This window comes from Athene noctua, chromosome 4, assembly GCF_965140245.1.
Source record: "Athene noctua chromosome 4, bAthNoc1.hap1.1, whole genome shotgun sequence".
Taxonomy (NCBI): Eukaryota; Metazoa; Chordata; class Aves; order Strigiformes; family Strigidae; genus Athene; species Athene noctua.
This window is the reverse complement of record NC_134040.1, coordinates 67,971,486-67,995,386: the sequence shown is the minus strand read 5'-3', so window position 1 is coordinate 67,995,386 and position 23,901 is coordinate 67,971,486. Positions and strand designations below refer to the sequence as shown.

General features: G+C 36.5%; 1 protein-coding gene across 2 annotated transcripts in view; it reads right to left on the bottom strand.

Annotated features, from left to right (window-relative positions):
* GUCY1A1 (guanylate cyclase 1 soluble subunit alpha 1) overlaps positions 1-23,901 on the bottom strand; it is a 35,152-nt gene that overhangs the window by 8,317 nt on the left and 2,934 nt on the right. Inside the window, exons 2-5 of one of the 2 annotated variants that reach the window (XM_074905663.1) lie at positions 7,592-7,634; positions 5,063-5,470; positions 2,276-2,337; positions 612-670 (exon numbers count right to left, since the gene is read on the bottom strand). In XM_074905663.1, the coding sequence (XP_074761764.1) occupies positions 612-670; positions 2,276-2,337; positions 5,063-5,311 (370 nt within the window). In that variant the 5' untranslated portion in view covers positions 5,312-5,470; positions 7,592-7,634. The remainder of the gene's footprint in view (positions 1-611; positions 671-2,275; positions 2,338-5,062; positions 5,471-7,591; positions 7,635-23,901) is intronic. The other variant, XM_074905662.1, reaches the window with a different exon arrangement.

Sequence of the window (23,901 nt, the reverse complement as noted above, 5' to 3'; positions counted from 1 at the left end):
TCACATCTTTGCTAGTAAATTTGTTTTAACAGGATAGCTCCATGCAGACTGACTGCTGGGAATGTTCCAACTCCCTGACTGTTACTGGGAATCATTTGGAAAAGTGTTATCTGTCACAGGCCACCTGTGTGCCAGGATGAGCTTAACAGTTTAACTGTGCAGAAGACCATTTTTCCATTCCTGGAAATGTTAATTTACTATTACAGATGTAGCCAGAGAGTTCATATTGCAAATTACAGCAGTTCTCTTCCAACAGACCATGGTCCTTCAGAGAATGAAAAGGATCAAGTAGTTTTTAATGAGTATAAAACTGTAACTTATTACTGAATGTATGTTGAAGTCCCTCTAGATGTTGGATCTTAGGGTTGGATGATTCTATGATACCTCAGACTTAAGAAACTCATCTCTTTAGCTCAAATTTTGACACTAAACTGTTAGTTGCAGAGGTCACAGTTTAGGATCTGTGTTGTCAGCATCACTGCAGCCCTTACCTGGAGGAAATTCTTTCTTAGTAACAAGAATAATTTATATTTCCATTTATTATTTTATATATAAAGTTATATGTAATCTATATGTTTGTATATATATATTACTAAACAAGTTTACATTACCTGCTGTATTAGCATGATCACTGATTATTTTTTCAAAATCTTCTCTATCCCCAGTTTTTCTGTAAAGATCGTAAAAATATAAATAAACCCCCTGAAAAATCACAATTAAAATGGTAAAAATAGTAAGTAAACCCTCTCTTTAATGTGTACAGACCAAGTTTTGCTGATCAAATAGGCAGCTTTTCATTAATTGAAAATAGGGTCTTGGTAGGATCTTAGATTATCCTGTGAATTTGTGATAAATTAGTTTTAGTGGTCTGAGCTGATTATGGATCAAGGCCAGATACTATAGACTGTCATGGATTAAAAACTCTTAGTTTGCAACAGTCCTGGTTTTTGTTTGGTTTGGGTTTTTTGCTTGAAACTGTAACTATATTTCATAATGTATGTAAAATATGATTGGAATTTATATTCAAGCATTTATTGGAACTACATTGCATTAAATTCAAAAGGTGAGAAAGTATCTCTGTTTTGAGAAGAAATACCAATAGCAACTATTAACTTTAGAATTACTTGTTCATTGGTAGTAATCCAGATTCCGTGACACAAAAATGCAGCCCTCTGAGTTCTCTGAGGTCAGTAAAAATCAGACTGAATGTCAGACCCGAAATGATGAGGACATGTAATTTAGATTAACCTCCATATAAGCAATAAGCTTTTGATACATACTTTCTGAATTTCTTCACTCAAAATCTTAGATATATTTATATGCAAAAGCAATACAGACATTTAGATCAGTTTTACATTTGCATTATTACATCATTCAGAATAGTGTAATAATTTTTTGTTTCAAACTAATACTCCAGGAAGCAACATATAATTAAAAACAGGGAAAATATTTGTATCAATAAGCCAGTCTGCAATTGCAATGCACATCTGACCAACTGTCTTCAGTTCAGCCAATGCATGTAAAGTGCTTTGAAAATATCAAATATAATTAGATACATTGCAATTATCTATTCTTGTCCAACTTCATTATTTTTCTCCACTTTTTTCTCCATTCCACTTTCTCCACTTTTTTAAACTGAGGGGCTTATTTTTTCAGATGCATTCAATAAATTGAGTCCTCAATGTATAATGAGATGCTAAAAAATTCTCATTCCCCACAAGTTTCAAATAATTAATACTGGATTAGTACTAAGGAGTGCTGAAAGTCAAGCTGAGTTCCTCAGAAACAGAAACCAGAACCCAAGTGAGCCCAGTAAAAAGATGTATGTAGTGTATGACTGTTCACTGTATCAGTAGTCACATTTTTTTGTATAATACTAATCATTTGCATCTAAAATTATTTTCCTGGGATCTCAGAAACACTGGGCTAGATCCATATACAACCATATCTACCTTTCCATCTATGCCTGAGTAGTCTCTGAGTCCCTCCAAAACACTTGCTCATTTTAAACAAAGTCCTTGCCTGTTTCCCTGCACAAATGGCTAACTTTTCCCACTAAATCAACTCTGTGACTGATATAAATATTTGTGACTATTTTAAAATAAACTAAATCATTATTAATTTACCTTACATGAAATGTTACACACCCATTTGACAAGATAACTGAAAACAGACTCCAGAAGTCCTGACTATCAGTCACCACCCCAGTCCTTATGAACTGTCTGCAAAACATTTTTGCTGTGAAGTTAGCTGTAAACCCATTACACATACATACCTGGTTTCTTTTATTCTGTGTTTTGCAAGTGTTCTCTGAAGGGCAAGATTTAGCCTTTCAAACTGGGAAAGAAAAAATGGTATGTTGATTAAAATGTCATTGCTGAAAATTTAATTGTAAGAATAACATTTTTATACAGAGAATAATTACTTTGCTGTCTATAGGACTATCATCTTTTTTTCAGGATAGTATAGTTGTTAGAAACAGCATCTCATTTCTGTGTTTGAGGTTTAGTTTATGTTGGGTGTCTTCATCTCCAGTACCACAATAATTAAGCCCCTTAGCTGATATGCACCAGTGGTTGTGCATTTTTAATATAGTGATGTGCTTCACCTCCAACTTGTCAGATGGCAATGAAGACAGTGCTGCTAAAAAATAACTAATCCAATTTTCTATTATTACACATCTCCCCCCCAAAAACACCCTACAGTGGATGCAAAATGTAGAGAGAAATTTTTGCAGTTTAAAATATATTCTCCTGACAGAAAAAGCCACTTATATCTGCATTATGTCCATTTATTGTTAGAACCATTTATTTTATATATGTAGAAAAAGAATAATTTTGGCTATGTATGCTGCAAATCCAAATATCCCTCCAAATGAAAACTGAGTCACTGTAGATAACCTTTGTAAAAGAATTCCATAATAAAAGACCCTTTAGAGTATTGTGAAGATTTACCTTAATTTACCTTGATCCCATTGTTCCATATGCTTTCTGTAGTTCCTAATTGGATCAGATAGAACACTTTCCAAACATGCATATTTCACATTGTTGAGGCCAGTAAAACTGTTTTATGTATGTAGTCTCTGATCATTTGAAACTCAAACTTCCCATAAAGACAGGGTCATAGGATAAGTACCATACTGCCATGATAGCATCTGGCTGTGAGGCTTGCTGTGGTCTGGCTTTGCTTTGGTTCTCATTCCCTGAAGAAATTAGCATTTGCTATTGCATCTTCTACTTTTTGTATTTTCAAAAGGAAGGTTTTCAAACATAAAGAAAATAACATGTGAAAGAAAGGCAATATATTCTGGAGACTTTTTCCAAGCAAAAATCCAGATTGAACACCTGTTCTCCCACGTGTATGAACACAATATAAATTACATCTGTGTATAAACTGGTACAGTAAATGGAACGCCATCCAATTCATTACTTATCTCCAAGTAATATTCTCTATATTTCTGGAAACACACAAAGAAGCAAATAAAACAATCACACACACTACATTACATCTCAGATTTAATCAACAGTTGTTCTGAATTCACTATGCTCTGGACTTCCACGCACAACTCACTGATTTCATGAGGAGTTCATTAATCAATCGGGGTACGATGCAGCCCTCTGTTTTAGAGTTTCCAATTGGAAAGAAGATGATGTTAGTCACTGACGGTTAAGTAAGGCACTATAAAGTATCTAAGCAGTGAAAAATACGTTTTTAAACAAGGAAAGACCCTCTATGGAGAACCAGGACTGGGAAGATGCTTCGGTCTTGACTGCAAATTAACATGAGAACAGACTACCTGGACAAAGTTCCGCTGAATATGACTTGAATAACTGTAAATAGCAGTGGCAATAACCTTGAACTTCAGTAGCTCCTGGGGCACATGGTCATAATATGCTTGACTTTAGCAAGCTTTTGTCCCAGCTGTTGAACTAGCCTACCATGATTATATAATAGGCAGCTGCATACGTTTATATCACTCTTTAAAGAAAAAAAACAACAATTTCATTAGAGGTCCCACCAACAACTATATGCTACAAAAGCAATACAGCAATCATGACACTATAGAAAGGGTGCATTGTCAGTTCATTCTTGAGTTAAATGTCCTTTACTTTACACATTTAAAGATCAGTTTGAAGGGATTAATTTCTTCTGTGCAAGTGCAGCAGGGGTAAAAGAGTCCATCAAAAATTACAATGTACAGTTTTAACAAAAGGGTAATAGATGAAGAGTTGCAAAAACAGATCAGCAAATAGATTTAACAAAACTCCAGCACATTTAGTAAGGTACACTGAATGTCAAAAGTCATAGAGTTGTAATCAAATGAGTATACAGAGTTGGCCATTTTCCATTTGTAGTCCCAATATATACCAGTCAGTTCCTCCACACTTTCCACAGAATTTGAGGCAAGCCCAAGGGTTGAATGTTATGGAGCTGCATTTTTCATTTTCTTTTTACAAAGACAAACCATGGCGTTCATCTCAACTCAAGCAAACCAGTGTGCATACACTGTACCTGTTTTCAGTTGCGTTGAGCAGAGACCTAAGAGTACTTTTGTGGTAAACAGAGACAGTAATGTTTTTAAAAATAGTATGGCAGGAGGTTAGCATCATAACAGGTGAAACAGCTATTTTACTTTTTTTTTGGTGACTAATGTATGTAGCAGTATGAATTCAGTTAGGTGAATTGATGAAGTGACCACATAATTTACATAATTAGTAACAAAGCAGAGTTTAACTATCTGTAAAAAAATTGCTATAAAAACACGTGGATTTCAAAGGAACAATTAAAATGATCAGTTGAAGGTTGCAAATACAAGGCAAAAATATAGGGAAATACAGTGGATGGGATGGTGTGAAAGTGTACAAAACTGATTGTGGCAAAACTGTATTCAGAAGGAATGGAAGATGATGAAACAAGGATTTAAACTGTGCAGAACTACATAGAACACAAACTTTGAAGTCAAAACAACTTTCTAAAGGCTTACATGTAAAGGCTTGCATAAAATACTTAAAAAATATATTTAAATGGTATTAAATTTTATTATTATGCAGTAGCTATTTACCTCAGGAAAGATTAGTTTGCAGATGCTTTCAGTTAATGTGTGCAGGTACACTCTACTTCTGCTTGTTTTCCTTTGTGGAAGGTTTCCTTGAGCATCTTTTTCATGGATTTCTTTGCAGATGGGCAAAGCGGCTCTAGAGCTGTTTTCTGCACAGTCCTTGTCATGTTCCTCAGTAATGTGACTGGGAGTCAGCAAGGAGAAAGGACATTCCCCTGTGATCTTCAAGTCTTTCAGTTTTGTACAGAACATACTGTACGAAGTCTCTCTCTTGAGATTACGAGTACTTGGCTTTGTGTTTGGTCTCTTCTGTTTACTAACAAGAGCAGAAGATGCCAGAATAGTACATAAGGCAGCCACTGTGGGAGATTATTGGTAGCTCTAAATCACCACAGGAACAAATGTGTGCCCCTACAAAGCAAGAAAAAACAAAAACATTTATTTTCTCTTTTAAACTCCTGTGATGTGACAGTTTTATCATATGCGCATTAAAATAATGGCTTTTCTAGGACCTTGCTCAGGAAAGCACTTAAGCTCATGTGCCATTTTAAGCATGCAATCCCTACTGACTTCAGTGCTTCAGGTAATTAAAAGTTGTGTGCATGGTTAAATTCTTCCCTGAATCAGGGCTCTAGTGATTCGGGCAGAAGACTTGTTTTATCTGATAGATCTTTGGTCACACTGATGGATGAGGTTTCTGAAATAGAGTGCAGAATGAGAAAACATTTTTATTTTTTCATAAGTAGCTATTAAAAACTACCTGATACAGCACAATGAAACTGATCTGTTATGATACTTAAAACTCCATTTACTTGATGCCCAAGATACCCTTCTTGTAATAGAGACATGAATGACTGAAGTCAGTACTTGCACTTCAGGAACAGCAAACCATCCAAGATAAAAGGTTAGCACCACCTGTAAAAGCCGCTGACTGGTGACAACTAGCATGGGAATTTGACCATATAGCTGATGTAGATGCTTGAAATCACCAAGGGATTTTTATGCTTTCAAAGGTGATATCTTTCAAATAATGCATTTTAAAAAAGGGCTGAACTTTTCATTTTAATAATTGTTCTGTTTGTAACTTTTTTTCAATAAAACAATCTGAAAAAGGCTCTTCCCTTAAGGGCTTCATTTTCTATTGACTGTATCTCATTGAGTCAGATCCTCTCATCATCATAATACTCTAACAAGGTAATCCTTGAGAGCTCTTGGCAACTCTGGAAGCAGCTGAAGACATTTTTCTCTCTGGAGATGTAGTACAGTAACTATTTCTTTCAGAGGCACTATGGTTTTAATCAGCCTATGCACCACACTGCTTATTTGAGCCCCTGAGACACCCAAAGGGCTTTTAGGGTCACACAGCAACTGTACCAGGGTTAAAAATAACTAATTCCCTGATAGAGTTTATCAGCTGCTTCTTTTGAAACAGCTGCAATGAATGGCACAGCAGAGGAGTGCTGCAGACCCAGCACAAGTGTCACAGGTAAGAGGAGAAACAGGCAGAAGCTATTCTTGCTGGACCTGCTGCTGAAAAAAATACTTGGCAGAAAAGGCCCTTTGAAAGTATTTTATAATACTGATGGTGTCAGGCCAGCTTCTCAGGGACATCTATCAAAATTATTAAATATTAAGAATCAATAAACACAATGTTAAGAAAAAGAGGCTGAAGAATGTTTACATAACAGTCTGTATTTCTGATTTCAGTTTGTACATAGAAACTCATTTATTTCTAGCAGTAATGCTTTATTTTTATTGCTGAACACTGTTGTGTAGAAAATGAGGCAGTGAAAAATTTCAAGCAAGAACCAAACTCTCAATACATAAATATTCATAATACTTTTCTTTAGAATGTAAGCATCATAAAAGTATCTTTATTCAGGAGCCATTATATAACATTGTATTACTTTACTGAAAAAAAAAAAGCAGAAAAGAACCACCTTTTTGTAGTTAGACTGATCTGTGTACTGAAATAACTGTTAAGAAAAATAGTAACAAATATACAGGTGCACCGTTGTCAAGGTACAAAAATATTTATGGCTTTAATGGATCTTACATATATACTCGTGTGCTTTGCTGAATTTGGGCCTTAAATTTCAAGATAAATCTTGACTTTATAAAATAACACTACTAAAACTTTTTGAATCAAGTATATCAGTTTTTCAGAAGAAAAATTCTGAAGTATATTTTTATGAAAAAATATATAATAAACCATGTAAAACATATCCCAGTGAATGTAACATTTTAATTCTAAAACGCATTTATATGTGCTGCTATTTAAAAAAATTAAAGTTTTTCTCTCTGTGAAGAATGTAAGACTGAATTCATGGTTAAATTAGATTCCATTGAATATTTACTGCATTTACACTAAGAAAAAAGGAAGTGAATGACCTTCAGGAATTACCCATAGTTTTGATGGTGGGGTTTTTTTTACCTGTTGGTGAACCTACTTCTCTGTTTCTAGAATACAGTAATCTGGAATTTTTGGGGAGTTCATTTCCATGCTAGCATATTGTATTTTAATTAAATTACCTTTGATGTGGTAGGAAAAATAACCAGGCAGGTAGAATCAGCTCTGTGAAGAAAGTGATACCATTATTTTACACCTGGAAAACCTGAAAAACTTCTCCAGAAGCTGCCGAGTAGGAAGAAGAGGTCCCAGAAGATGGTCATGGGCCAAGACTTATTCAGGGGCAAAAAGGGCACTGATGTGAAAGTCCCTGAGTTGACAAAGCTGCTGGACATGCAGCTGCTGTGTCTGAAGCTTTTTTTTTTTTTTGTGATACAGCCTGTCAGCCTTTGTGCTGCAGGACACCCACATTCAGCTTCTTCCTGTCTTGGTGAGGACTGGAATCTGTGCTCTTCCTCTGAACATGACCTTGGGCTCCTGCCAAATACTATTTATGACAAAATTATAATTTATTTGCAAGAAAGTGGAGAACCATGACGTTTCTAGTAATAATACTGTTGTACAAACCCAGTATCACTAATGTACAAATCTTTAAATTCCAAATAACGATTACACAGTTCCGAAAGAAAGCTGCCTGCAGAACTATTTTCTAAGTATCCTGAAGTTCTTGTTTTCCCAGAAACAAATGGGCTGGCCCTTTGATAACATATCTCCTGGATCAAAACTAGTATCAAGTTAATAGACATAACAACTTTCAAGCAATTGAAAAGTCTTCCTGGCCTCTGCAATGACAAGGCCCTCTAAATAACATCTTTAAGGAAACAAAGTGAAAAACCTGAATCCGTAACACTTCAGAGGATCCAAATACTGAACATTTAATAGGTCTTCCTTTAATCAAGTTTGCAAGTGGTATCCTAAGTGCACCTTGCACTTAATGTAACTACAATTCAGAAAAAAATTCCATTGTGTTATAGGGAAACCTATCTCACTCAAACAGTAATTAAGACAGTGGTTTTAAAGTTCTGACAGGAGAAAGATAATGAATTGCCAATGTAGAGTTTACAGCAGGAATTTCAGCAGTATAATGGACCTTGAAAATTTACGAGAAAGATGATGGCGCACATCACAGATTTAAGTCAAACATTTGCTGATGTCTTTCAAGAATGAGGAACGCCAGCCCTCCTGTTGTTCACAATGTTTAAAGACATTTTCTGACCTTAACAAAAAAACAAGAAACATGAGGAAACATGGGAAAAGTTTCTCAGTTTAATTCCTCTCTAAACTTGCTTAAGAGAGCTCATCCCAGAGGAGCGGCAGTGTTTAATGTGAATTCTCCATCTCTGCCATATTAATTGCTGTCATATTTACCTTGGGAAGCAAATTGAAAATTAAAATTAAATAATCTGCTGTGAGATCAAACTACAAGCAAGCAATTCATTCAGTGTCTGGCTGAATGCAACATGGCACTCCGCCACTCAGAAATGATGTCTTTACATAGTATAGTCATAGCAGCAGAGTAACTTAACAATGCTCAAAATGCTCTGTGCAAACATTTCATTGTATATTTACATCTATACTTGTCTTCCAGCCAAAATGCCTTCCTGTATGCTTATTTGTACTAGTTGCTTCTGAGTATTTTGCGCTGCTAAACACTTCCTTGACGGTGCCATGAAATACAGTGCAATAAATCAATCGTACAGTAAAAGCCCCTAATATTAAAATGGCCATTTATAAGAATTAAGCAATACTACTTGTTAATGGTAGCTAGAAGTGGTTTATAATCTTAGCTTATGGACATGGCACAAAAAATAGAAGCAACATGGAATACTTTTTTCTTATTACAGGCAGAGTCCTTTGCTCAGAGTAGGACAGAATATGGTATTATAATGTGACTTTTTTGTTTTTAATCATACTTATCACTTTGTTAGGTGAACTAATGCACGTTGAGCAAGAATTTTAAAAAAATAAATTCGTTTGTTTTGCAGCAGTCAGAAGATACCACTGACTGGATCTAGCTTTCTCCAGCACGAGAATAATTGAAGCACTTGCAGGAGCTCTGTGTGGTCTGGGAGCCATTGCCTCAACAGAAGCAGCTGTTAACTTCTGTCTTGCCTTTATGTAAGATGGAGCTTGCAATTCCCACTCAGCCCTAATCTTTGTGGGACTCAGGAATCACTGCCTTTTACCCCTTGCCAAGTCAGTAGGCCCCTGCGCAGAGCAAGGCAGGAACTGTTATTTGACGCACAGGCAAAACACAATCAGCTTCTAGCAAGACAGGTTAGTAATCATCACCCTATCAGTAGCAGCTCATTGTAGATTCAGTTGTTGTGCCTGTCAGCAGACAAACACAGGGAAAATAACTAAATCCTATCATTTTGTCTTATTAATCTGAAGTGCAGTATCGGCACTTGATTTTTTCTACTTCAAGTACTGTGTGTAGCAACAGAATCAAAGCCCTGGTGATTTGTCTGTTTCCAAGGATTTTAAGAAGGCTTCTAAAATAGAGAAAATTGCTCAAGACCACATCAGTATGTAAGTTAATCTTTTACAAAGTCAAAGTAAGTATTTATTAGTCTTATTAAATCCAGTACAAATAAGTAAGCTTTCTTTGGCTGCTTCATTGTTAACTTAAACATGTTCAGAGTGCATGCACCTTCAAAGCATTAATTTGTGTGAGTATTGCTGCTTTGGAAAGCACAAGATGTAAGTATCTGGAGGAGACAGACAAATCTGTTTACAAATTTCTAAGCGGTAGTGAGTGATGCCTAATCGAGAACTGCCAATTGTTGACTTAGGTAGAGGACATCTTGGAAAAGATGCGTCCTTCTGAAGAGTGAGAGGTTTTCCTGCACCTCCCCCATCAGAGACTAACCCATCAACTGGAATTTGAGGATGCCTTATTTACCCCTTTCCAGTAATTTGGTCCTGTCGTTAACACAGTAAATACATTTGCTAACCTACCTGGGGATAGCTGTGTCATTACACAAGCATAATTTAAAACCTGTATCGTATATAACTTGCATACTAGGTAAAGCGCACTGTAGGGATAGGATTTCTAAATCTTCAGCAGCAACACAAACATAATTAAAACATTAATCAGACCAAATTCCATAAAAAATATAACTCTATACAAGGAAAATTGCAAAGCCAAGGAGTTGAGATCTAGGAAACACCAAACATAGGTGATCATTCAATCCTAAATCATTATCACCCTTGTGTAGATAATGTAGATAAGCTTTACTTACACTACAAAGTAGAACTTTTTTTTTCTAGCAAGATTCTAGGCTCTTTCACAGAACAGATTTTTTTCTACTTCAGCAAAAGCAGTAACTGATGAAAAGCTTGTTATCCTCTCTGTAGATCAGGATGAGACATATTGGACAGTGAATTTCACAGTAATTTACTATTATTACACAAGAAGTTTCTAGATTCAGCAATCTCAAATTCCACTCTAGCTCTCAGAAGGAATATGCTTTGTCAGGCTTTAACTTTTCTGCTTGTTCCCCCAAACTTCCACCCTTCCTTCTGACAAGTCATCCCTAGTTCTGAGCTGTCTGTACCCCAGAGTCCTTTAGAGTAGTCTTACTGTTTTTTATCCAAAGCACTAATCACCGTTGTGTGCTGTGCATGCCAAGTTCCAGTGTCAGGAACCCCACTGACAGACGTAGCTGTTTGGGGCTATTTCTGAGAGAAGTATACTCAAAACTTTTCTGTAAATTCCAGAATACTCTTGATAGTAAGGAGGTGCCACAGCACACCACAGCATTACTGACCTATCCAGTGGAATCGCAGTGATTATCAAGCTAAGTACAAGGTAGTATAGTGCCTATGATAAAATAACACAAGTCATAGCAATCAATTATTAACAGTCTGACCATTTTAGAAAATCCAAATTTAGTGTTGTAACTCATCCCAGTAACTGTCCTATATATGACTGCTTAGAGAAAACTAAAAATCTAGACCTTGCTTACAAGAACGACTTTGTCCCCACATAATGTGGAATTTCCTCATCTTTCTACTTTTTCTTTATGAAGTGTTTTAAGAAATGGAGAAACACAATCAGGTGTTTCCTCTGTGCTCCAAGCTGAATGAATTGGGATCTGTGTTACTGCAACATTAGACAGCTACCAAGCCAGGAGATGAAGAACATAAATACCTTTGTTTTTTGAGAAGAAAATAAGTTACTTACTTTTGCATATTGTCCCTATTGTAATCAGCAGAAAATGAGTTTCATGGAATACGTCAGTAAACTTCAAAACTGCTAATATGTCTCATTTTAAGGTCATCATGAGACAGACATATCTGCTGTTTTAAAATACTAAAATATTAGCATTTGTGTAATAACACCAGGCTCTATACATAGAAACCAGTGTTCTTAAAGACCAGGAAAAAACCATAAACATCACTGAATTTCTTATAATGGTTGAGTGACTTATTTCCTTCTGAGGGCCTGAAGTAAATCCCTGGATCCAAACACAGTCCTGGGAGAAGCCCAGACTCCAGATGTGAAAGTTATATTGCAGCCACATCTCTGGTTTCAATTAAAGGCACAGGGGGAACCCTAATTATCGCACCGATGTTTTGGCATGTAGCTAAAGGAAGGACAGATTCCCAAATGTTGCTTATAAAATATATATTTGTCATTTTAAGTATCACATGTACTTTCATAGGGTAAATATTTTTCCTATGCTAGAACCAAATAACAGGGAGGCATGCTGAGAAGATAGCGTGGGAAAAATATTCTCTTCCTGTGAGTCAAAGCCTATCTGTGAAAACACTCCCTAGCAAGCCCAGCAGGCAGCCTCATAGCAGGCGATTCTCTGCTTCCCCCCTCGCACGCTCAGGTGGAAACAGCAGCCCTTGGTTGGGGAGCTAAAGACACCTCACAAACACTAGAAACATACCTGGTGTATGCAACCACAACATTATTTGCTTTGGGTTTTTATTGAACTGACATGTGTTGATACCTCAAGTGATCCGGGTACCCAGATGAGGACACAGTTGAAACAGAGGAGGTGCTGCAGTGAGGACAAGCAAAACTAAAACCAATCCAAAGTGTCTGGGAACTATTCTCACACTTTAAAGGAATATATTTTAAATATAGCATTTAGTCTGCATTTGCAGTCCGTAAAAGTACAATACTTTCCTGAAAATCATAAGAGGAAAGCTAGTAAATAAATGCATGTCTTCAAAACTCTTTATTTTCAAGAATTAAAACTTGTCCTGAGGACATACAGTCTTCATGACAGTTAGCAGGAGTTAAAATGTAGTTTTGCCCATAGCCAGTGGAATATAAATTAGAATCCACAAAAGGAGAAGGGCTATGGTTCTAGAATATGAAGTATTTGTCAATTGTTGTGCTTACTGATTCTTTCCAAATGCCTACTTACAGGTGAATCTCTCAAATTCACCACTGCATGTAACTTTATTCATTTAACTGGACCTTTAACTTCAAATGTCTGTGAAATCTGATCTTTATTTAGTTCATAGATCAAAAAAATTTTTAGGAGCAAAGAAAGTAAAAAATAATTGCAACCATTTGTAACAAGACTGAAATCTGGTAACTTTTAATCTCATACTATTTTCTACTGAAATCTTTAACAAGTATTCATGATTTAGCCAGGATTGCTGCATCTTCTATAATAAATGAAACAATACACTATTTAAAAATTCCAAATTTCTACTACATGAAGTAACTTCCTATTTGAGAACCATGGTCTGGATTAACTGTGAAGCATCTTCAGAGATTCTAAAATTATTCTCCTACTTCTTCAAAGACGCTTGTCTTGCGGAGACTTGTACGTGCATCTAATTGAAGTTGAATGTAGGTAACTGTTTATGCAACTGACACATTGGTTTGTATAAATACCATTATTGTTATTTTCCTAAAGATACTGGAGCACTGTAGGGTAATATAAAACATTGATTGTAGCGTCTTATAACAGTGCATATGGCTAAATATTCCCTTTGTGTTCACAGCTTTAAATTATAATGAAGAGCAAATTTTATAAATAAAAGTACTAAAAGCTTCCCTGAACTCTACAGATCTTTGAAAACTGTTTGAAAACTAGGTCTGTAGAAAGCAAAATGTTTCATTAGTAGACTTCAACTGCAGTTTTCTAACTATTTGCCACCTGCCACTTCTGTTTACCATGTCTACAAAATCATTTTCACACTGAAAATCACTGACAACTACCTTTCATATTTATTCACATTTAAGCACTTCATGCCAACTCCCATTGAAGTCAATAGTGGGTTTCTGCATATAGCAGGAATAGGATTAAACCTAACAAGTCTGTGACTGTTGTCACAGAAATACTGATTTGCATGTTTTCTTATCTTTGAAGCAAAATACAGCCTTGACTTTTTTCATTTTGGGTTTTTGCAGGTGGGTTTGCAGAGGTGATGGTAAACAGAACTGAGGTCATTTGAGATTCTGGAAAAGTTAAAAACTACGCACGGGAAGATAGTAACAGGAACTTCTAAGCAGTCAAAATGGTTTATCCTGCAGCAGCAAGGTAATGTCCTTGTAATTTTTCTGATAGGGAAAAAAAATATTGATTGAAGATGTGTATGCAAACAGAATAGATGGCTGAAGAGGTATTTTCACAGTCATCATGCAGCTTCTGATTCTGCTTTAGCTAGAGCTCATGGCAAAGAAACCAGCTCTGAAGAAGAGGAGAAATGAGCTACTTTCCCAATTGTTCTCTTCCACGGCATCTGCAGGGCAGGGCCAGAAGGCACCTTCATTTTCAATTAAATGCTTACAGAGTTTCTGCCACAAGATATGTTTAAAATAATTGAGACTGGTGATTTTGCCATGTGCACAGTACATTAGTATCTTCATTTTTTATTTTGCTTGGCTTGTCATTTTTCACACAATGTATGGGCATCTATAGTTATTCACAGCCCATCCATTTCAAAATCTGGTCTTTTAAAAAAGATGTGAGTATGCAAAAGCAGTGGATCTTACCTTTGAAAAGCACGGTTTCAAAGGCTATCAGCACATCTTGTGAGACTGAAAGCTCTAAGAATACAATACCAGTTTCCTTGAGTATATCACTTAGTTGCTTTCTAATACTCTTCTGGAAGATACAGCAGATATGCATTTAAAGCAGAGAAAGCTGGGTAAATATGGTAAATATGTGAATTTATATTGTCTTTAAAAACACAGGCTTCTTTTTTCACCAAAATGATTAAGCAAGGTAAAGATGAGAGGTTTTGTGAAATACTGAGTTTGCACATGTGGTATTAAGAGAAATTAATGTTGTTAATTAATCACAGTAAATATGCACTTGATGACTAACACTAGACTGCTGTTAGTGTACACCACCTCTGTAACAAAACTAAAAATTAAATAAATCAAGAGGCGGACTTTTGACTTCCTGTAGAATGTTCAATCTGTGATGCTTATTGTCTCCAGTGCAATTGCTGGAGTTATCACAGCTACTGATCTTTCAAATCCTTCCGTTCTATTTATTCTACTTTTCTTTTAAGCATGTGAAAGAAATCAAATTGCACAGAGTGTTTCCCAGATTACTTTTGCACAGGAAAAGTCAGCACATGCAAATGACAGCAGCAGGGAGAAGGCAGCATGCAAAACTAACTCAGAGATAACTGCTGTATTCACCACATACTCTATATGTGGAACTTCTCCTGGGCCTTGGTGGCAGTTTGATGTAAAGACTGATGTGAAAATGTGGCTCTGCAGAAGAATAAACTGAAAATATTTATGGGGTTTTCAACTTTGACACATCTATTTAAAAATGAAAAAAAAAAAATAATCTGTGGGACAGACTATAGCAGAAATCTAGGTTATTCATATCCAGAAATGTGAGACCCTTTGTAAAGAAATTTATCAAGTCACTATTAAAATGTAGCTTGTTTTATTAATATTTTCAGTGCAAATCAAAGGTTCATTGTGATCATGATGCCAAGGAAGATACAGGACACATATGCTACTTTTCCAAACCTTCAGTAGTGCTAAACAATAGTGAATAGATCCATTCCTATAGCTAAAAAATATTATCAAATAGAAGCATCAGTCAGCACTGATCCCCCAGTTATAACAGATGCATTTAGAAAGATTTAGCATGTTTCAAACCATGCATTATACTGACTCGAGTGAATTAACTGTTGAATTGCAATTTCTTGTAACAGTATCAAAGTTGAATATTAAATCCCACAAAAATTAAAAAAAAAAAAAAAGAAAATGTCATCCAGCTTTTTTGAAACTCTAGTGTCTACTTCAGTTCTGGATATTTTAATGCCAGAGTGCTAGGCACAGACTGGCACAGAAACATATGCTCAACTCTAAATGCTTGTAAATTCCAATGAAATTCACTGATTTCTGTGGCAGGCATTTCAGATTAACGGAGATTAAACAGATTAAGAGATTTGGAGGAATGGAAATCCAAGAAGGGTTAACAAAGAACACGGCAGAATCTCTGACTAGATGTACCAATCATTGGCTCTAATTTGAGGTACAAATACAGGGTTTAAATATGGATTTAAATTAAATGTATTTTAACCATAAGGATTCTCCTGCTACTTTTCTCACAAACTTTTGTGACTCTTCAGGCAAAGCCCTCAGGTCTTTCTCTTATTGAGAAAAATGCAGATAATTTTTCCATAAAACGAGGGAGATGATTTTGCCAAAGACTTGGATTTTCTAAAAGACTAGAATCATACAAAAAACTCTTACCAAAAAAATGTTTGTCATCCAAACAAATATGCTTCTGTGATACAGAACCCGAATTTTGTGCATTGTATAAATCATGGGGTAATCCTCCTGGTGTTATTCTAGGTAGGGTACTTAGAACTGTCCACGATTCTTCATCTCGCAACCTGTGTAACTGCATTGACTGCAACAATGTTAACATCACAGTATTCTTACCAAAGTCTGGAAGATCAAAACTTTGCTCCATTTCTCAGCGTAGTTTTTCTCACTTACTGTAGCATTATTTTGCAATATCTGCTGTTCTTTCTTATGTGAGAGATAAAAAGGAGAGAAGGGAGATACAGACCGTATAAAGGAGAAAGGAATTAAAACCAGAAGAAAGTAGAGAAGGAAGCCTATAGAAGGACATGAGGATTAAAAATTCATAAGAAGGAAAACATGGGCAACAGAACAAAACAATTTGCAAAGGCACAGACAGTTCTCTTAATGATGCATTGCTCTACTACAAAACCACTGAAGTATGGCAGCTACTTATGCGAATAACTTCTCTGTAATCTGTCAGTATAGCCTACAGAAAATGTTGAAATTATAATTTCAAGGAGTTTTTCAGTTACAGGATTTTAGATTTTAGGGATTTTTGTGTGTGTGTGTGTGTGGTAGTTACAGCTTCTGTTTCAATCAACTCTGTTGCACAATTAAGGAAGGATACATGTTTATCAGCCTGATTTGGCTGCCAAGATCCAATTTCCAGTTTCAGTGTTTTGCCTCACTAGAATCAAATGGGAGGCAGGGAGTGACATCCCTTGTTTTGTTGCATTGTTTAATGAGGTTACCCTATGTTAATAAAGAAGTAAAAACTTTCTAGACTTGGACATTTCATATGTTATTTTCCAGTATTTTGTTTTAAATGGCACTAATTTGTAAGTTAAATGCCAGACACATTGTTACTGATTTAAAATTTTGTAGTTTTACATTTTATTTTTTAAAGATATTTCACTTCTCTTTACAGCATGTCTGTAAGGAACCTCTTTTCTCTCTCCATCAGGCCTTCTGAAATACCGGTTAGTGCTGCACAGGCATCTGAGATCCCAGAATGGAAGCACTACTTACCTGGCTTCCACGAAGGTCCTGACCTGCATTCCAGTGAGGCAGCATGACAGTGCACCAGTAACCGCAAGCCAGACCTTCCTCCCGTTGTGCCACCCCGGAAGGTAAGAAACTGTCAGGGCACTCAGTTCTTAGCTCAAGGTATGACAATTTACGCTTCAGTGCTGGGAGTCTTTGGATTTCAGTCCTCGGGCAAAATGAGCATGGACGCAGCTTGAGAGTTTTGCTCTAGAGGCTGGGGCTCCAGATGAGAGCATCAGATACAAAGAAGTAGCAGCAGATAGGCATGTGAAAATCATGGCTGACCAATAGACATTAAGCGCCAGTCACCCATGAAGGCTGAAATCTGAACCCTGAAGTGACAGGCAATGACTGCAGAGGATCTTGGCTGCATTGTCTTTACTGAGGTTAATGGGGTAATCTCAGTTTTACTTCACTGAGAACCAAAACTAGTATCAACTGTAATTGATAAACATCTTTGTCTCAACACTTCAGCTTGTGCAATGACAGATAAACTACCCAGATACTGTAACACCCACTTTTAGTGTAGGAGCTGTCCCACACCAAAGGCTGTTCAAGTACTATTTCCCACAAAAATGTTAAAGAACAACCACTTTGTATGTGCTGTTTTCTAAACCTGTAAAATGGGCACCCACCACTGAACACCTGTTTTTTTCATTATATTAAGAAACCATGTTCATTTCAAAAATGGGGCCAGATAAAAGGACGTCTACAACTTGCTATTTTGTATACTGGTGCTGTGAATAGTAGCTCCAAGCCAACACAGAAAACAGTTTAGCTATTTCAGAGATGAAAGGCCAGAGAGACTGGACAGTCTCTGTGGGAGAAAACCTAAAAATGAACCAAAATCAAATTGTGGACCTAGCAAGTCCATATGTACGCAGAGCAGTACTTCCAATAGGTTTTGAATGTCATTTCAATATTATCCTGAAAAGAAATGCTCCTCTGACTGCAAAGATAAATTTGTTAACTGGGTTCTCGGTAAAAGAAATCCCATAACAAATAATAGGTTCCAGATCTGTGTTTTGTGTATGTGCACAGAAAGAGGATGCTACATAGGAAGTTCTCCCTTTTTCTAGAAATGTAGAAATTCCATGATGAAGAGGCCGAGAGACAATGTGTATAGTTGGGGTACAGGGAGAGAATGAGAGGCATGAGTTCTAGAGGATATAAACAGAGACCTAAGTCTAAGGATAAAGAAAGGTAGTATCGCTTTCATGAAGAATTTCCTGCCAAGATGAACACAATGGTTTTTTAAGCATTTTGATATTCTGGAGCATCCAGAAGCACCATGAGTCTTGCGGCGTGTACACTCTCGGCAGGTAAAAAAACAACCCAGGGAAGATAGAAATTTTGCTGCACTGTGTATAATCTTCCTTTACCTGGGGTCAGAACTTTGATATTTCTGCTTACAGTTTAGGCTATGTTGAAATTTCAAAACATTTGTTTCAAATATTTGTACCTGGCAAGTTTGAATGAGACAAAAGCGCTAACTTTACAAGTATCCTGTGACAACGGAGAAATGAAGTTCTCACAGCATCACAAGTGTCTTTGCAGAATATTCATGTTGTAAACCTTTGCTCTGGGTTTTCAACTTTGTTTATAACAGGAACCTAATTCCCACACTGCCCACAATATATTATACTGACAATGGGATTGGATTCCTAAGTAATGCAGCTTCTTGGCTGAAAGACAGAGTACCAAATCTAAGTTTAGCATTAAAGATCTGAATGCATTTATTAATATTTTACTAAAGATTGTGTTTTCCATGGTTGTAGAGTAACAGTTGGGAAAGAAAACAGCAAGGATATATTATATAAATACCTGCTTCAACTGCCTTTTTTTGCATGTTTATTACAGCATTAGACAGACCAGGCATTTACAACACGGTACATTACAGCAACTGCAATAAAACCTATCTACTTTTTAAAAATACAGCAACCCCATTAGATGCTTTTCTGCCACTACTGCTCTCATTTCAGTTTCTTACCTTATTTTTTCCCTATTTCAATTTTTTACTAACAAAAATCTGCCCATAACATGGGCAGGGATGGATGATCTTTTTTAGCTCTTGCTACATATAAGTCATAATCCTGTATTCCATCAGTATTCCTTGCTCTTCACTGCTTCAAAGCCGATTTGAGAAGATACTTTTACCTTTTAACTCCCTCTATCATTTAAACCTATTTTTTGCTTAGAAAGTATTTGCTTAGAAGTGCAAATTATCTTCAAGATACACTGGAAGATACCATGAAACCACATTTCATGTATTATTTTAACCAACAGTTAAAAACATTTCTTACTGGTATTTGCTAGTTCCAGTTCTAATCTTCTAAGAGAACAACTACTCTGTCATGATGCCCACCACCATCTCATGCATGGTATAGTTGCACACTTTAAACTTTGACTAAGAAACAACTCTGTTAGTTCTAAAATTTACCATTGCTACAGTCAATTACTTTTTCTACATATAGTTGATTATCATGCTGCATCTTCCACAGATCTGGAACATACGACATGCAGTAAGTGCAGAGCTGATCTAAACTGATACTCATTTTCAGATCAGCTGTAGATTTTCAGTGTCATACTACAAATGTCTCTGCCTCCGTCTACCAAAATGTTTTGCAAACCATGCCTAACTCATGACTGAAAGCCTGGTCTCCTCTATACTATTTCATTGCAACCACACAACCAAATGTTTTTGTCTGGGAAGGGCACAATTTCACCACCTTTTAGCATTCATGTAGGCCACCATTCTGTCAGTGAGACAGATTGATACTTGGTCAATGTGAAAATTCTTAGGAAGCCTTTGCTTAAACTCAGATACTGGTATTTACTTCTGTCTGGTGAGTTCATCCTTGGGCAGGTTGCTCAGCAGAGAAATTGTGTCAATGTTACTTTGCATTCTGCTTTTTCTCTATTGCTAGATGTTTATTTTTGTTTATTTTAACCTCCCAGAAGGTCCAAATTAAGATCAGAGCCATACATAAATATGCAGTAAAAGATTATGTTTGACCTGAGGGGTTTGTCCTCTGAATAGCTAACACAGAAAAATGGAATATGAAAGCAAGCGTTATGATGCTTCTTTTAGAAGTGGGGAAATAAGGCATGCTGAGGATCACGAACAAAAGACTGCAGCTGAGCTAAGTGAATCCAGATCTCTTGAACAGAGTTGCATACACTTTTTCTGGCCAAGAGTTTAGTAGATCTGAGTGATTTACAAAAATCAGGTCAAACCTTATAAAAATTTGCATCCATATTTTAAAAATAAATACGGAGATTGAAACCCTTGCACATTTCTACAAGTGAAATTAAAATAGATTTTTCAGGTAGGATTCATAAAAGTGTGTAGGTGCCATATATAAAAGCAGAACAAAGGAGGGTGTCCTCACCCTACAGCTTCATGCCTAACACACACAAGGTTTAACTTCATTCTCTCCTTTCTGAAGGCTCTGTAATTGCTTCTAGGAAAGGCATTTCCTCTTAGCTAGTTTTATTAATATCATGCAACCTGTTTGGGAACCTTTAACTTTAACTGCATCAAAGCAAGCACTTAATTTGATCTAAAGTTAATTGTATTTATTCCTGTCATGATTTCATGAAGTTCTTTAGAAAAAAAAAAAAAAGATCAGTTCCACACTGATCAAAAGCCTTCATAAATTTCTTAAACTACAAGACTATCCTTCCATTCATACCATTCTTTCCATGTGGAAATTCTAAAATCCTACCTTGAATATGCTCTGTGAATTCTATGGACTAATGACTACGTTTTCATCAAAATCTGAATAGTTGGATCAATCCACCAAATATTTTTCCCAACATGAGGCAAATGATTTTGCATTCTAAACTTGCCAGTGCAAACAGACAACTATGAAGACAGTTTCAGAAAACAAAAAAAAAAAAAAAAAAAGGAAAATTAAAGTTAAATTGATGCATGCTTTCTCCAAAGACATGGAAATTTTGCCGGTTTTAGCAGTGCTATTTAAAACAGGAACTGCAATGAGTATTTAAGGCTCCAGGGTGCCTGCAGTCAGGACTAGGGAGCCACACAGCTATTAATATAAGCAGACACTTCTTCCTATTAACCAGAAGACAGCAACTGGATATATTGTTTTGTGCTTTCAAATCACAGAAATAATTATGAGCAAATGCAAAATCCAGATTTTTCCAAGCAACAAACTAGAAATCTTGCTGAGGTGTTCTTCAATTGTAGTCAGCCTTTTACTCATGCTCTTTCGTGTGTGAAGGGTTTCTGTATTTGCTGAGGAGGGAAATCAGCTTTCCCTGAAGAACTTTTATCAGTCTCCATCTGTACCAAGTGTCAAGTGTAACACAAGGTTAAAAGGAAATTAAACACAGGTTTACCTTGGTCAGCATTAGAAAGGCACTCATCATACTCCTGCCTAATATACCATAGAGAAACCTGTTTCTGGGATCTCAGAAAACAACTGTGCTATTATTCATTAAGACTGGAGAGTTTAGAAGCATCTACTCTCTGTGGCACCACAGAAACCACCAAGTTTTACTGCCCCCTCTGGAATTGATGACTTTCTAGAATTACACCAGGAGGATTGCTACAAAATGTATTTTCCCCAAAGGAATGATACATTTTTGTCCTAATACCTTAGAACGGGGCTGAGGAAGAGATTTACTTCATTTTTTTCAATTTCCATTTGTGGAGGAGAAAATAATCGAAGGATTTTATTTAGCACATTGCCTTATAGTAAGAAATTTTTACTCACACTGAAGCAACTGGATGACTTGCATGCGATATTCTCCACAACGCTCTAATACAAATAGCCATCTAAGAACTAGATTCCTCAATGCTTGATAAAATCTTTGGAACTGGTTCCAGCCTCCTCCATGATGATGCACACACACTGCTTTCTAGATTGCAACCCACACAGTTAAAGCTCTCTTCCTGAGCCACTGCATGGCTGACCTATTTTCTATATGGATTTGGCTGAAACAATCAATGGGCATAGCCATGCATAAAGTACAAGGCATAGCCAAACAGTCCCAAGAGAGAGTTTCAGACAGCTCTGTGCCCCACAGCCCCAGCTGGGATGGAAGTCTTCAGGCATTTTTCCCCTGGCCCTAGGGCAGAGAAAACGTGGCCTTGGCACTCAAGCAGTGACAGCAGAGCATTCCATTTACATTCAGGCAGATCATATGCACAGAGGCTCCAGACAGGGGGTCTTGTGAAAAAATTACTCTCTCAGAAATAATACGTAAGGTCACAACTTGGTTACCATCTAGGCTTAGTGTGCTGCCTGTAAGAAATCAGCCTACTGTGCTCGCTTGCATGAGGAGATGGCTTGTTTGAACACTTTACTAGCAGGGCACCATTCTCTTGGAACAGCTATTTCTAGTATGAATATGAAATAAGAAAATCAATTCAAAAGTTAGCTTTAAGTAACACAAAGGAACTAATTTAAAGAGTCAGAGCAGTAAAATCAAGAATAATAGCTACCACAAGTTCAAGCCAAGTTCAAGGAGCGGGGAGGGTGTACCTAAAAGTAGCAATAAGGGTCTGAACCACTGAGGGGGGCATTTCAGTCAAATGAGAATGTTAGTTAAAATACTCCACAGTTAAATATGAAAGCAGTCATACTCTTAGAAAGGGCATTGATTCCACTGAACAAAGCTATCATACAATAGGAAATATGAATGAAAAATAAGTGCAAATGAATGTCACAAGACTGTGCTCACTGTGGGTGAAATTCTCCCAAAGGCTTGTGGAAACCCTAAAGCTCAAATTTACTTGGGAGTCTGAAGCAATGAAGAGGACTTGGTGAAGTCTCTCTATGGTGGAGTTAATCCCTAGAGAATCCATTTTGCTCTGACAGGTTATGAAGCAGCAGTGAAACCTGCACTCCTGGTAACAGCATGTTACCAAATGAGTAGCAATCAATAACCTGTGTTACAAGTAAAAGGCTTCGCTAAAGATATTAACATGGTCTTTTAAACTGCTTCATAGCAGGTGGATCTATAAGCAAAAAAGCTTATACAAAACCTGCTGTCGCTAGCAAATTTTTCTGCCTTTATTACAGGAAAAAAACTAGTTGTTTATGCCCTAGCCAGAAGCCCTAGCCCGTTTATGCACGTGCTTAAATCCTACTGGAATTTTAAAATTAAATAGATACTAATACTATGTCCTGAAGACTGTTGCTTTCTTGAACAAATACTTATGCCCTGAACACTGACTTAGAAATAGATCATCTGTTCAATGACAAACCTGTATCTCTACTCCTAGTCATACAAGACTTGCTGAATATGTATCTCATATATTACAGCCATATCTCAGATGCTCAAAACATGCTGCAAAGAATATTCAAAGTGATGTCAAATGTGAGATTATTTAAATTTCAAGGGCTAAATACCTTAATTGCAATGCCAAGCTTCTAAATAAATGCTGTGAGTGTTAATAAACATATAGACAACAAAGATCTTTATAAACAAAATAGTACAAAACGTGCAAGGAATTCCAGCAAAGAAACTCTAATGGCAGCTCTACACAGCTCAGTTTTCATTTGCTAATAAAACGTGCAAGCCGAGGTGTAATGATTTCTAAATATCATTACACCAAAATTCCTTAAAATCGCATCGCAAATTGTACGCATC